A 16,106-nucleotide genomic window follows, 5' to 3' on the forward strand; every position below is an offset into this window, starting at 1 on the left:
TAGGGTTCACATTTCCTTGTGGTAACAGTCAATGGAAACTGAATAATAGTCAAACACTTTAAAGCAAGCACACATCTTCCGTTTTACCACAGACCCCACCACTCCCTACAGTCTTGTGGTTGACCCATATCCCATCCCTCAATTTGTACCTGCTTGACTCCTGCTTGACATTGAGTTTGTGACTCTGTAGGCTTGTAGCATGTAAGACCCATTCACGTGCTTATTATGGTATAACTTTGGGCCTAGTCCCACAGTACATTTTTAAAAACAGTAATTGTCTAGGGACCCATGTCTAGCCAGGGTGGGGAGTGCAGCCCAAAGATGTCCTGTCTTCACAGGGCAGGCTGACCTGGAAATCTCAGGAGAGTGATACAGGGAGATCTCAGGGCCTGAAACAGTGACCTGGGATATGTCAAAGCATAGATGTGTTTCAGCTTAATACAGAGTAACAAGAATGTCAAAAACAACAACAAAAAGAAAATGGGGATTTATCTATGTTTAGGCTGTTTCCGTGAGTCTTCATTTATTTGTTCTGGTTTACTGATACCATTGGACATATGCTGTTTATTACTCCATTTGATTATGCCTGGCCACTCTAACTCCTAAGCTGTAAACTCTTAGAAGACAGATTTTCTGTTCCAGTTCTTTTCCCTTTTGTCTTTCCTTTCCTCTTCTCATCTCCCCATTTCCCATAAAATAAAACACATAAAAATAATACATGCTTTAGAGTTAGCTGTAGGTACACAAATAAAAGTTCCATCAGTTTCCTAGCTGCTGCTGCTTTTCCTTTGCTGGATCAGGCTGGAATCCCATGAACCTTTTATTCTTTCTCATTTTAGGATTTAGAATGAGACAGCGCCACGTCCTCATGGAGTCCACAGGGCCTGCAGGGCACTGCCCTCACTTGGTGGAATCTGTTCCTTGTGAGGATCCGGTATGTTATCAGTGGCTGACATCTGAAGGGATCTGTATCCCTGATCATGGCAAGTGTGGCCCCGGACATCGCATCCTGAAGGCTGTCTGCCAGAATGAGCAAGGTATGACTCAAAGAAACACGAGGATTGTGTCACCACTCTCAGGCCATCTTCCCCAGGGAGAGAAACACAGTCTTTCCTATTCTTGAATACTCACGTTTAAGTCAAGTGACCTATTGCTGCAGAGTAAGCTGCTTTGACTTAATACAGGGCCAAGTACTCCATGACAAAAGAACACTGTCTGATTATACCTAAATGTAATACAGTGAACCCAGAGCGTTCTCTGGAGTTTTTAATTCATTAAGACAAACAGAATACAGAAATTGGCTGGAGAGTCTTCAACTTATCAGTACAAAACAAGTTTGATTTGCCTTTATTGATGTTGATATGTAATATGCTTTTATATATTATTAACAAATACTGCCTGGTAAAGATTCCAGGGCTGCAGCTCCCTCCGAGTTAAAAAGAAAAAAAAAAAAGTACTAAGCTGTATCTTTTCAATTATATAACATTAGATTAGAATCAGTTCTAGACATAATGCTTACATTTCTAAAGAACCATTTTAAAGTATAAGTTGTCAAGATTTACAAAACTATTAACAGTGGTGTCTTTCCTTCATCACCAAGCTTCTGGTGTGATGGTTGTGTGAAATGAAGGGTGATTTAGAAAATATGTAAGTCCCATGGAGATGAGAAAAGTGACATTTAAATAGAGTTAAAAAAATTCGGTCTTTTGGAAGAGTACCAAGTATGTCTATTAATCAGTTCTGCCATGAGAAGTCAGAATTTATAATGCTCTTGGCGTGTGGAGTGAAATGTTTTGACTTATGGAGTAAAGAAGTCTATAGAACAGAAGGAAATTTCCAAGTGGATTCAGGATGGATATTAGCATCCACACAGGGTTGACATTCAGCAACAAATTTCCTGTTCCCTTCCTTCTTCTCTCCCCTTCTCTCTCTCTCTCTCCCCACCCCGTCTCTCTCCTTCCCCACCCCCCCATCACTTCCTTCTTTCTTTCCTTCTTCCCTCTTCTTTTTATCCCTCCCTCTCTCCCTCCATCCATTGTTCCTTCATTTTTTTTAATCATTACCTTACTTAGACAAATATACATTTTATCAGGTGATGTAATTGATTACCTCATGAAGCCAGGTAGTTGTTTAATTAAGTAGGGCCACACCAGATTATATTAGCTACAGTCCTTTTTGACTAAAATAGTTAACACAGTGGCTTCTAATATTACTGAATAATTTTTGAATTGCGGTGACATGTGTGAAATTTATTACCAGCAGCCCATAAGATCACTTTTTGAATTCAAGAAAAGTAGTATAGATGTTTAAAACCTGGGCTCTAGTGTCAGACAGGTTGGAATTTCCAGTCTGCTACTCTTCTGCTAGATAATATCAGGAAAATTATTTAACTGTGGAGGCATCCTTTCCTTCAGCTGTAAAGCGGGGATAATAAAACCTACCTCTCACTCTCAGCTTGTGAGAATTAAATTACTTACATAAAAGTGACTAGTGAAGTGTCTGGCACATAACCATTCAAAATAAGCTATGAGCTTACTTAGTTGTAATGCACATTTATTACTGTTCTCTGTCCTGGGGGATTTGTGCAAAGAACATTCTTTTAAAAAATGAAATAAATGAAAATAATAATGAGGATTAGAATAACCATACTAGTTCGTCTCCCCAACCTCCAGCTGTGGAAACATAATCATTTGTTGGGTTGAGACCCAATGACAAATGACTGTAAGGATTTGTCATCCCATAGCAGGAACTGGAGACTTTACAAGGCTGTCATACTATGGCCACAGGGCCAGGAACTTCTTTCACGATGTGTACTGTCCCTTCTACAGTATTGCAGAGTGTGAGATTCTGATTTATAGTTAGAAATATACATTTGGTCCGTGTTCTGGCACACAGCTTCTAAAACCACGGGAATTTCCTGAGGAGTAAGAACAGTGGGAGTAGGTTTTGTTATAATGTTTGGTCTCCGGCCCTCCGTTCCTGAAATGACTTCCATGAAGGTGAAATTGGTGTCTTGTTATTCACATCAAGCCCCTTTCTACCACAACTGGGTTTATATGAATGAGATGACTTTTGGAAAGTACCTAAAGGTGGGGCTGGTTGCGCAGGAACCAACTGTGAATAGAGGGTTGGAACTTTCAACCCTACCCCCTGATGTCGGGGGGAGGGGGAGGGACGAGAGGCGGAATCAACCACTAATGGCTAGTGAGTTAATCAATCATGCCTACGTAATGAAGCCTCCATAAAAACCCAAAGGACATTGTTCAGAGAGCTTCCGGGTTGGTGAATGCATGGAGATTTGGGAAGAGCCACACAGGGAGGCTCCTTGCCCTTTCCCATACCTTGCCCTGTGCATGTCTTCCATCGGATTGTTCCCATGTTTTATCCTCTTATAATAAACTGGTTATCTAGTAAGCAAAGTGGATTTCCTGAGTTCTGTGAGCCTCTCTAGCCAATTAATGAAACTCAAGAAGGGGGTCATGGGAACTTCTGATTTATAACCAGTTGGTCAGAACTACAGGGAACAACTTGGACTTGTGACTGGCATCCTGAGTTGGAGGAGGTCATTGGAACCCCCAATTTGTAGCCAGTTGGTCAGAAGCACAGGTAACCGGGGCTTGGGATCGGTGTCTTAAGCGGAGGGCGGCCTTATGGGACTGAGCCCTTTACCTGTGGAATAGGTTGCTACCTCCAGATAGATAGTATCAGAATTGAGTTGAATAGTAGGATAACCAGCTGGTATTGGAGAATTCTCTTAGTGTAGGATGGGGAAATAACCCCCCCTCAACATACGCACACATTGTGACTGAACGTAGAACACTTTTTTACAGAGCTGTCAACTCTACCATTTTATAGAAAGTCTACAGTTTTATTGCTATTCATGTGAAATAACTAATTTTCAGCATTGACCTACCCTCTCAATTTTTATGGCATAAGTAGGAATTACTACTGGTTCAGATCAGTTTCATGAAATCTTTGTGGGTTTTGTGGGATAACAGCCACAGCTGTGGTTACAAGAACATACTGGCCTCCTGATGACTGAAGCAGTCTTTTGTCCAGTGAAAAATTGAAAATATGATCTGGTTGCACTTTTTGAAGTTCAGCTTCAATGAGGTTGTGGATGATTGATGATCAAAGTTTGCCAGAGAAATGCTCCCGTTTGACCCTCTACATATCATCATAGCATTTCCTTAGTGATAGGAATTGACAGAATTGTTGACACATTTAAATGCTTGGTGAGAAAAAAAGGACTGAGATCTATTTAATGAATCTCCTGTGATTTTTTCTTGTAACTTTTGATACTTTCCTTTTCATCACTCTGAGTTTATTAATTGTTTCATAGGCCTTTTATTTCAGAGTTTATTCATCCGTAAATGGATGAGACCAAAAGAAATAAATGTTTTTTGATTAAAAAAATCAAACAAACTCGTATTAGAGCTAATTGGACTTGAGGCTTGCTATAATTTCCAAGGTTACTTGCTATGTCCTTTATTTAAAGGCTTGTCCATATTGACTCACTCCAGGTATCCCTTATGCCAAAAGGAACATTCAGTATCCTTGCAAAATGTCTACAACCCATTCAGATAGCGGAGCCAAGAGATTCTCACACAGCCGTGATCAAGATTCTGTACGACTCTTAAAAAAAAAAAAATTACTTATTTTCTTTATTTTTTTGGCTGCGTCAGGTCTTAGTTGCAGCATGCGGGATCTTTCGTTGGGGTTCATGGGCTTCTCTCTAGTTGTGGCGTGCGGGTTTTCTCTCTCTAGTTGTAGCATGTGGGCTCCAAGGCACATGGGCTCTGTAGTTGTGACACGTGGGCTCCAGAGCATGTGGGATCTGTAGTTTGCAGCATGTGGGCTCTCTAGTTGAGGTGCGCAAGCTCAGTAGTTGTGGCATGCGGGCTTATTTGCCCCATGGCATGTAGGATCTTGGTTCCCTGACCGGGGATCAAGCCTGCGTCCCCTGAATTGCAAGGTGGATTCTTTTACCACTGGACCACCGGGGAAGTCCCAAGATTCTGTAGGACTCTTGACAGTGTCTTGTGGAGCATAACTCCTGCCACTGGAAAGACATGTTTCTGTTCCTCAGAAGCTCCTTTATACCACTAGCTTGGGAACTTAAAAATTACACAATCTATGCCACATTGAAGCTAGGAAGTAACTGGAAATAGCAGTTTTGATATCCGTAAATCTTGTGGGTTAGTTTAAGAATGTGATCTACTTCAGACTACTTAAAATTCAAGTAGTCATCTATGAATTTCTACAGCTATCTCTGTTGATATATAGTACTTTGACCCATTCTCTATTTGATTTATTAGTGATACTCTTCAATCAGTCTCACTAAAGTTGCTATTTCTCACCCAGCCTGTGATTGTAGCAAATATTCTGTTAGTAATATTTATTTTCATTAAGAAAATTATATTATAGATTACATGAATGAGTATTCTGGTTTGGAATCTGATTTCCAGTACTTTGATTGGTGAATTAGCTTTGATTTCTCTCCTCTGCATATCTAATCATTAGTATGGGTCAAAAGAAGTCTACTAAGTATAGAGTACATATAGGTTTTTCTTGTCTCATTGACAAGTAGGTTTTCTACATTTCAAAGGGGGCATTTGAGTTTCTATAGAAATTTTTTTTTTTTTGAGGAAAAAAACTTTATTTTTTAATTTTTTTGAAACAGCTTTATTGGAGTATAATTGCTTTACAATGGTATGTTAATTTCTGCTTTATAACAAAGTGAATCAGCTATACATATACATATATGCCCATATCGCCTCCCTCTTGCATCTCCTTCCCTCCCACCCTTCCTATCCCACCCCTCTAGGTGGTCATAAAGCACCGAGCTGATCTCCCTGTGCTATGCGGCTGCTTCCCACTAGCTATCTATTTTACATTTGGTAGTGTATATATGTCCATGCCACTCTCTCATTTTGTCCCAGCTTACCCTTCCTCCTCCTTGTGTCCTCAAGTCCATTCTGTACATCTGCATCTTTATTCCTGTCCTGCCCCTAGGTTCTTCATAATCATTTTTTTTTGATTCCATATATATGTGTTAGCATACGGTATTTGTTTTCCTCTTTCTGACTTACTTCACTCTGTATGACAGACTCTAGGTCCACCCACCACACTACAAATAACTCAATTTCGTTTCTTTTTATGGCTGAGTAATATTCCATTGTATATATGTGCCACATCTTCTTTATCCATTCATCTGTTGATGGACACTTAGGTTGCTTCCATGTCCTGGCTATTGTAAATAGAGTTGCAATGAACATTGTGGTACATGACTCTTTTTGAATTATGGTTTTCTCAGGGTATATGCCCAGCAGTGGGATTGCTGGGTTGTATGGTAGTTCTATTTTTAGTTTTTTAAGGAACCTCCATACTGTTCTCGTTAGTGTCTGTATCAATTTACATTCCCACCAACAGTGCAAGAGGGTTCCCTCTTCTCCACACCCTCTCCAGCTCTACAGAAGTTTAAATATTTTTTGTTCTAGTTCTGCAAAAACTGCCATTGGTAATTTGATAGAGATTGCATTGAATCTTTAGATTGCCTTGGGTGGTATGGTCATTTTAGCAGTATTGATTCTTCCAATCCTAGAGATTGTCATACTAAGTGAAGAAGTCAAACAAAGAAAGACAAATATCATATGATATAACTTATATGTGAAATCTAAAAAAAAAATGATACAAAAGAACTTACTAATGAAATAGAAATAGACTCACAGACAGAGAAAACAAATTTATGGTTACTAAATGGGAAAGGGGAGAGAGGGGGGGAGGGAGGGAAGGATAAATTAGGAGTTTGGGATTAACAGATAACACTACTATATGTAAAATAGATAAACAACAAGGTCCTACTGTATAGCACATTCAGTTACATACATACACATATATGTGTAACTGAATCACTTTGCTTTACACTGGAAACTAACACAACATATTAAATCAATTATACTTCAATAAAAAGGCGGGCATTTGAAAGTAAATGGAGTGTGATCCAAACTGCATGCTGACATATTTTTCCCTTAGATTTTCAAGTTAATTCACTGTTTTCAACTTTGTTTCTCTGACATGTAACTGGTTTATTGTTGCTAGGTTTCACTGGCAATAGATTAAGGTTTAGCATCAGGTGACATCTTCCCAGAGCAGGTTGGGAAGATCCCCATAATGCCAGGGCAGTGGACAGCATTCCCAGTGGCTGGCAGGTGACCACTATTTATCACTGTTCATGTATCCAGGATGCAAAGTGGGTAGACACCGCAGAGTCATTGGATAAACACCAGACTGCCCACTGGTGTGGTCGGACCCTGAGTACTCACCACGTATTTTGCTCCATAAGTTACCAAATAAGCTGTCTTTAAAAAGCGTCTGTATATTTCATCAAGCATCTTTATTCAGAGATAATGCAGTGTACATTCTGCACTTGTAGAAAGCTAATACCCCTGCTGGAGAAGAGTGTAATACATCAGGAAGAACAAGGTTCACACGCTGACAGGTACAAGGAGTTAAGAGTTCTCTGGTACCTCTTCACCACTCCCTTGCATGCAAGGTTTATTATTTTCACAGTTCCACTGACCTTCTCCATGCAAATATTTTCCTTAAGTGGGATATATATTTGCACAGAAAGCATGAGGAATGATTTTCCATCATTAAGGGGGACTTGGCTTTTCCTTTTAGAGGCATTTTTTTTTTTGAGTTCTTGCCTTGTATCATTAACCTTGAACAATCCAAAAATGTGATCTTTAATCTTAGCTAAAATGACATTTGTTTGCAATCCTTAACAACCATAAATGCCTTTTCTGGGATGAATTTAATTGGTGGAAAGCATGCTAGAATAATCGTTTACCTGAGTTGGATTAAAATGTTTAAACATGTTTTTAAGCCTGTGATTGGAGCTGGAAGTTTTGTTTTGTTTATTTTTATCTTTAAATCTCAAGAAATGTTCTTGGGCTGACCTGTGAGAATAAGGTCAGACTCCATTCATATGGAAAATTGTTGAACGGAATATTTTGTGATTCACCAGAACAATAAATAGAACCCCTGTTGTGTTTTCAACTCATTATTTTTTAAACCTTTTGATCATGTTGTATCTCATGTTGGTCAATGAGTACTGCTTTACTTCTCTGTATATATTTTTCTTTTTTTAACAAGACTTTCTAACTACTGTTTCAGCACAGTATTTATTTTCTTGCATTTTAGGAAGAACAAGGGATATTCATCAGGTATTTGATGTATTTGCCATTCAAGTATATTCCTGCAATAAATCAACCTATTTAAGAGACACCACACAATGAGAGCCATGATAGAGAATACAGTGCCTCTAAATTAAATTTCAAATATGGGTCTTCTAAAAGTTTTGAACAATGGCAGCTTCATTCAAATAAGTATACAATTTATTAAGATGTGCATTTTGGAAACGATAATAGTAATTGGGATTTTATTTTTAAAAAAGTAACTATCATTTTCTTCTTAATCTCTTAATTTTTTGTTTCTATTTTTAGTTAAAAAAACCCCACAACAAAACACTTAACCTTTGCCTAAGGTTTGGAAATCTTTGCCCTATGCTGCCAGGTGTTCACAGGAATTCAAAAGAGAGGAGAATGAACATGGACATGCGTTTTATATTAGCAGTGTAAATTCAGAGAAATGGCTTTTTAGAGTACTCAGACTTAGCAAGTACTACTGTGTCCTGCCCAGATCCTATTGGCAATTTACCATATCTGTGCATGCCAGCCAGAAATTCAACTGACACCACCTGCATCTCTTTGCCTAAGGAATTTCTTCAGTCACTGGAGCCTTCTTTGTCCATATATGCAGTTAGAAGTGCCAGGGAGTTAACAATGCCAGGGAGCAAGTTTCAAGCAGTGATTGAGAGTTGATGTATAAATACCAACTCCCTTGCCCCTCAGATGGAATAGCCTTGAGGTATATATTCTATGCTGTGTCATAGAGCTCCCCGTGAGATGAAACACCACTTACTGATGGTCTGATTTTTTAAATTATACACACTTTATCAGCCTCCTTCCCTTTCCTGTCTCACTCCCCTACTCTTGCACTGGTTCCCTGGCATTATTCCCCAATAAATACAATAAATACGTGCCGATAAGTCTTTATCACAGAGTTTGGTTATGGTACATCTCAAACGAAGACAAGGATGCTTGAAAGATACTTAGTGGATCCACTATTGTAGGAGATACAGGGTTCAATTCAAATCATACCAGAGTGCTGATGACATTTAAAACTCACCTTACAAGGAAGAAATGATATAGTCTCTCATGAGATTTCATTCAGTATTTTGAGAAACTCTGACTGTTTATCAATTGTTGGGTAATATCTGAAGGGCTTCAATATACTGCTTCTTTCTTCTCTTTGAAAACGTAAAGAAACAAAACACAAAACAAAACAAAAAAACACTGTTGAATCCTATTTCTTTCCCAGTTAGGCAATGCTAATAACTTATACCATCCTCCTGAGTCTTGTTTTCCAACAGTCGAGTCATTTTATGACTCTCAGGGGAGGACTAGGTTATTCATATTTTCATTTTGTAGTGATTCCAGAGGGTATTGGAATGTTTCTGAATAACAACGAGACAATCAGACTTTTTCGGATGTTAACAGACTTATTTGTGTTGGGGGACAGGTGGCTTTATCTCCTCTCTTCTAGATCAGTGGTTCTAAAATGATGGTGTGTATCAGAATCACTCAGAGAGGTTATAAAAGCACAAAAGTCTGCCACCCACCCCGCACTCTAGAGTTTCTGACTCAGTACATCTGAGATGGGGCTCAAGAACTGATATTTCTAACAAGTTCCCAAGGGATGCTGACGATGCTGGTCCAGGGACCATAATTTGCGAAACACTGTTCCAGGCAGAAAGGGGCCTGTGGGCAGCCTCATCACATTACTACATAACGGAGATAGGCTAGAACAGTGAAAGGCATATCTTACACTTCATCATAATCAGCAGTGGTATTGATTCTAATCTGTCGTTTCTTCTTTCCTGCCGGGGAAATTATTCTTGAAATCCATGAAATAGATTACTGTCTTTCCAGAAGGAAGCAGTGAGTAAATATTCTTTTATTTCTTTATTGTTACCTAGATGGATTACTAGAAGATCAAATAGTGGAAAGCAATAGTGTACTCTTGCAGAAACAGAAGACAAATAATATGTGAGATGAGTTACTTAGGCTTAGAGGAGAGAATTTTCATTTTCAGCAAGCTATCTTTCTCCGACCACCAACTGATAGCAGTTTGGTGTCAGTGTCCTTACCGAAGGAAGTGTGGTGATGACAAATACGTTGTATTAAATTTTGAAAGGAACCTGACATTGCAGTTGAAAGTGCCAATAAGATCAGGCTGCTATTCATACTGCAGGAATCAGACTGTAAAGGAGAGTAAGTTTGAGAGTTCCTGTAGCCAAGTTCGTCATTCCCTTTCATTTAGATGTCTTGCAGTGAAATTAATGGTGAAACTTTAATAATGTGTGACAATGAGGGGATCCAAAAGAGAAAAATAGACTCATTCTAATCAGACTTTTCCCATCCATGTTTGACGGGAAGGTGGGTAGTAGATGTAAGCTGGTGAATCAATTTAAATGCTAAAGAGAGAGGAGCTGCAGTGTAGTTTTAAATATGTCTACTGTATGTTGTATGTCGATAAACAGGTATTGTATTTTAAATTATATCCTCTTTCCACTCTGTTACCTACCTAGACATGGCAAGAGAGCTTTTGTCTCTTTTCTCTTTTGCTGAGATGCCTAAAGAAATGACTGTGTTCACATCACTACCCAGCAGTATTCTACAATCAGACTAAATACAGTCTGATTTCTCCAGATTTATAATACTTAGAAATAGCTTAGAGTAAATTGCTTCCTGAGTGTGCCTAAGTCTCTCATAGAAAGACTGTCTCCTTTTTCTGTCTCTTCTGAAATTCTCACTAGGCAGTCTACTTTCTGTTCCCATTCCTTGTGTCAAAAAGCAAAATAAATCTTAAATTGTACTGATACTTCAAAATGTAATTCACATGATTAAAAGGTCATTCCGACCTTTCAGTGGGAATTAATGTGAGATTGTCACCCTTCCCATTACTTTCAACTTTCTGGACATGCTCTGAGTTTCCCTCTTCCATTGTGTATTCCACTAGTATTACTAACAGGGATTAGTTATAACATTAGTCACAGGGATATAATTTTGCTTTCTCATTCTGAAATGCATTTTAAAGTGGTATATGGATGTTTCAAATGGCCTTTGACTGGTTACTCCTGACATACCATCTCTGTACTTTCTCCTCTATGTAGACATAGGAAAAGTAAAGAACTTGGATTAAAACACACTTCTAGTATGATGGAGTAATTTCCACTGATAAGATAGCCAATATGACTCAATTAGTAAATGCAATCAGAGGATAACCTGTGCTCTCTGTACCCATTTGAGTGTTTTCAGGAAAATATAATGAAGCAAAACTTTCCTGGATAGGCTAATCCACCCCACACAAAACCAATTAGAAGAACATTTTACTTAAGAAAGTTTTGTATTTCTAAATTAAAATAATTTATACATATATTTTAACTGATTGATGATTCAAAATTAAGAATTCATAGTGTATAACCCTTTGTGCTGTGTTGTTCATTCCATACTTAGTGAGTTGTATGCACTTAGTGAGTTGTATGCTATGCCCAAAGAATGACATAATTTTCCGTGGAGAGATATCTAAGGAGTAGAAATAAAAAAATGTTTAGAGAAATCATACATTTTGTATCAAAGAAACATAAACTAAAGAAAAAATAGTTTGAAAGTTAATTTAGGAATATCTTAAGACCATGATACTTCTCTTATTCCATTGGTAGATTTCAGTCAACAGCAAGCATCTAGGAAATCCATAGCTCACCATAAGTGCTGCCTCTATCTGTTACCTCCATGGTAATTTGCCTCCACAGTCATGATCATGTTATTCCCCTGCCTGAGATGCTCATCCAGTTCTTCTTCCTTTGGCTAATTCTTACTCATCCTTTAACAACTTCAATTGATGTCTTACAGGAAACCATCTCTCCACTCCCACTCTACCTCTTTAAGCTGGTCTAGAACCTCAAGTGAACATTATAGTTACCATCTACCTCAGATTCTTGTCACAGTCAATTATGATAATTCTATTTCCTTTATAGATGATTGGTTCAGAAATGTGTCAATTTAAATCTGTTTGGACCAATGAAATGTGAGAAGAGGGACACAACTAAGGCAAGGTATTTCACTTGCTGCCACGATCCATTGTATGGTCTGGCTTCAGGATGAAGGCACTGCTGCGTACAGTAGGGTAGAGATGCAAAGATACTCTGAGTCCTGGAAGACATTGCTGAGCTGCTGAATCAACAGTCTGAGCCCTGGCTGTAATGTTAGTCAATAGATTTCCTTTTTATAAAGCCAGTTTCTATCAGAGTTTGTATCAGCTGTTGCAGAAATCATCCTACTTGATGGGGTGACTGTCTTCTGTGTTCTCGTTAACATTTTGTTATTCAGTTATCAGTGTCTTTACTACATTATATTGAAATTATCTGGGCTTCCCTGGTGGTGCAGTGGTTAAGAATCCGCCTGCCAATGCAGGGGACACGGGTTCAAGCCCTGGTCTGGGAAGATCCCACATGCCGCGGAGCAACTAAGCCCGTGCTCCACAACTACTGAGCCTGCGCTCTAGAGCCTGCGAGCCACAACTACTGAGCCCACGAGCCACAACTACTGAAGCCCACGTGCCTAGAGCCCATGCTCCGCAACAAGAGAAGCCACTGCAATGAGAAGCCCACGCACCACAACCAAGAGTAGCCCCCGCTCGCCACAACTAGAGAAAGCCTGCACACAGCAACAAAGACACAATGCAGCCAAAAAAAAAGAAATTATCTGCTTACTTATCTGTTTTTCCCATTTGATTCTTTTTTTTTTTTTTTTTTTGGTGCTACACGGGCCTCTCACTGTTGTGGCCTCTCCCGTTGTGGAGCACAGGCTCCGGACGCGCAGGCTCAGCGGCCATGGCTCACGGGCCCAGCCGCTCCGCGACATGTGGGATCTTCCCAGACCGGGGCACGAACCCGTGTCCCCTGCATCGGCAGGCAGACTCTCAACCACTGCGCCACCAGGGAAGCCCGTCCCATTTGATTCTTAACTTCTCAAGTGCAGAGACATTGACTCGTTCCTTGTGTTACTCTTCGCATGATGCCAGAGTGTCTGGCATATTAGAATGTACTCAATAAATATTTATAGAACTTAGTTACTTCAGTTGATTTGCACAGCAGCCCACTGGGAATTATAATTATTATTTCAATTTTATTGATGAGGATGTTTTAGCCCAGCGATGTTGATAGCCCAGTGTCACTCAGCCAGTCAGTTCTAACACCAGAATTTTGAATTCCAGACCTAGGACTTCTAACCAGTAGTTGTTCTACCGTATCAGTGTCAGCAAATACATATCACATGTACCAACAACACTGACGTTGCCAGGTCTCAGACCCACCCAATAATTTTCATCGGTTAAGATGTTATTTTTTGTTAAGTGAGGCTTGGGCTGAAATTCATTCTCAAGGCAGCAGTAAAGGCAACCACTGCCCGCTGACTGGTGTAGGTCCACAACATGAAACCCATTTCTATATGCACACTAAACATATTGACTCTCTCCCCTGGTGTGAGCTAACAGCAAGAGAGAGATCACTGGGTACAATGAAAATGTAAAGCCGACACACGTTTCCTGTTTTCATTTGGCACAAATTGTCTTGGAGTTTGATATATAGGACTTAGTTATCTGGTTTTCCCTGGTAAGTTTAGTTCTAATCCTGCTTGTATTCAGACAGCTAAGCAGAGTAGAATTTATTCATCAGACTAGACTGAGAGTACAGAGAGAAGCAGATTCTCTGAAAAAGGAGATATGCGAAACCATAAAGGAGAAAGTAGAAGACAGCTCTTCAGGGACAACCAGATTTTCACTGCTTCATAGTAGAGGAATTACACAGAGAGGCAGTAACAGAAGCACTAGTAACATGGTGTCATGAAGTTTTAGGGAGTTTGGTAAAAAGTAAACAATTTCTACACACAAAAGTGGTTTTTCAGGTTATATCAACATTTATTAAAATATCCTTGAATCGTGATTCATTGAGAAGAGCATATAATTTCTCTATGACATATTATTCCAAAAAGAAATAGGTAGAAATGAAATTTTGGCTAAACAGCTGAATACGTGTCCCACAGGTATCTAGCAATGGTGATTAGAAAAACAAGTTCACTGTCGCTGAAGACGTTTACACAGAGGCTGGAGACCTCCTCTCAGGGTTACTGTGGTGGGAATCTCCTCACTATTCTGCAAGAGAGGGTTGCTCTGCGGATCTTTCATTATTATTTTGGACAGGAGAGTTCTGCAGTATTCTTAATTTTCCTGTACTTGAGGATAATTAGCATCTCCATTTCTCCCCATAAAATGCCAGTTGTGTTCTCTGGCCATTGTGTCCGCCCATATCAGGCCTCACATATTTCCAGTCACCCCCAGGAGAATTCCTCCTGATGGAAGACTACGGACAGGGAGATACCCAGAGGCCTTCCAAAGTCACCAAGAAAAGGTTATGCTTAATTAAATAATGAATTTTAATTAATTCATCGATTTTAAATACTTAATAAAAATTAAGACAAGGAATGTTGCAGCATATTTTGAATGAATTGCAATTCAAAGCACCTGCTAAAATAAGATCATGCTGCGAGTTAAAATTTTAGATTTCAGGTAAATAGGACTTTTACTTATCTAGAAGGGCCAGTTTCCTGATATGTAAATAAGGTTCCTCATGTTATAGGACGTTCCAGGAGGGTGGGAGAATGATGTGAGGGAAAGTGTGTCTTCCTGTTTAGAAGAATAGTAAGGCAAGTGGGAGTGAGTTTATTGAGAGAAGTAGAACCCTGAACTTTAGGAGCACAATCTCAAACTCATTTCCATCCAATACTTCTCACAAATGCAGCCGAGAGAAACAATATTAGTCCAGATATTCTGAAAACTTTCCCTGAATTAAGTCAGGGAAGAGGAGAGCTCTGTGCCTGGAGCATGTAATATTGACAACCTACAAATTGTTTTTACAGAATCGCTGACATCATTTGCCCATAGTGTGTCAGGTTATAAGATTCTTTCCCACAAAACTCACTGTCATTTCCTCAAAAGCTATGAGAGTTAGGTCCTTTAAATTATATGTATCAGCGTCCTGTATGAGGATCCCTAGAAGAAGCACTGGATGGTCCTAGATACGACCTGATCATACGGTCGGCTTTTGTTGAATGTACTCAGAAAACTGTACCGTTGACCCAACACCCATATTGCCTCCCTCCTGATTCACTTCATGTTCTCTCTTAGTTTCTGCCTTTCTTCCCTGCCATTTGAATGTCGTCCTGTATCCTGGGTATCATCCTCATTTCCCCACTTGCTAGATATGTGACCTTGAGCAAGTTACCAGTCTCCTTGGCATCTCCATTTTCTCCTGTGCCGTAGAAATTAGAATGGGACCTACATCTTACAGTTGATGTAGGTATTGATTTGATCTATGTCAAGTTCCAAGACAGTTTCTGGCATGTGCTTACTGCTACAAAAATGTTAGCTATCTTTTTTATTACAATTATTAACTTGTATTTTGTGTAAGCAAACTGCCTTAAATACTTTATAGAATGAATTGGTAGCATAAGGTAATGGAAATGATAATTGACTTTAGGCAAATGATTACTCTCTGAGGCCTAGTATCCAGACTCTTGGGAATAGGATGCTATTTTGTGATATTTTTTATTTTATTTTTTGCCTGTTATTTTGAACCAATTTTAGACTTACAGAAAAATTGAAGAGTTGCAAAACAGTACAAAGAGTTCCCTTATATCTGTCACCCACTTCCCCCATTGTTAACATCTCACATGACCATAGTTCTATTATTAAAAAGCAATAATTAACTGGTACAATATAGCTGGTTTTGGGGACTAAATAAAATAATAAAAAGGCCTAACGGAGGATCTGGCGGCTATTTTGATTTTTCTAGAAGTGGATCTTGTCTGCAAAAGTAGGGTGTCTGGTACTCTTCAATTTAGATGTTTGAAAGCATCACTTAA

At 39.1% G+C, this 16,106-nt stretch overlaps 1 protein-coding gene across 1 annotated transcript in view; it reads left to right on the plus strand.

Moving 5' to 3' along the window:
* The window catches only part of THSD7B (thrombospondin type 1 domain containing 7B), a 909,478-nt gene that overhangs the window by 424,460 nt on the left and 468,912 nt on the right, over window positions 1-16,106 (plus strand). The window contains exon 7 of the mRNA XM_049711955.1: window positions 840-1,037. Coding sequence (XP_049567912.1) covers window positions 840-1,037 — 198 coding nt within the window. The remainder of the gene's footprint in view (window positions 1-839; window positions 1,038-16,106) is intronic.

Source organism: Orcinus orca, chromosome 7, assembly GCF_937001465.1.
Source record: "Orcinus orca chromosome 7, mOrcOrc1.1, whole genome shotgun sequence".
Classification (NCBI taxonomy): domain Eukaryota; kingdom Metazoa; phylum Chordata; class Mammalia; order Artiodactyla; family Delphinidae; genus Orcinus; species Orcinus orca.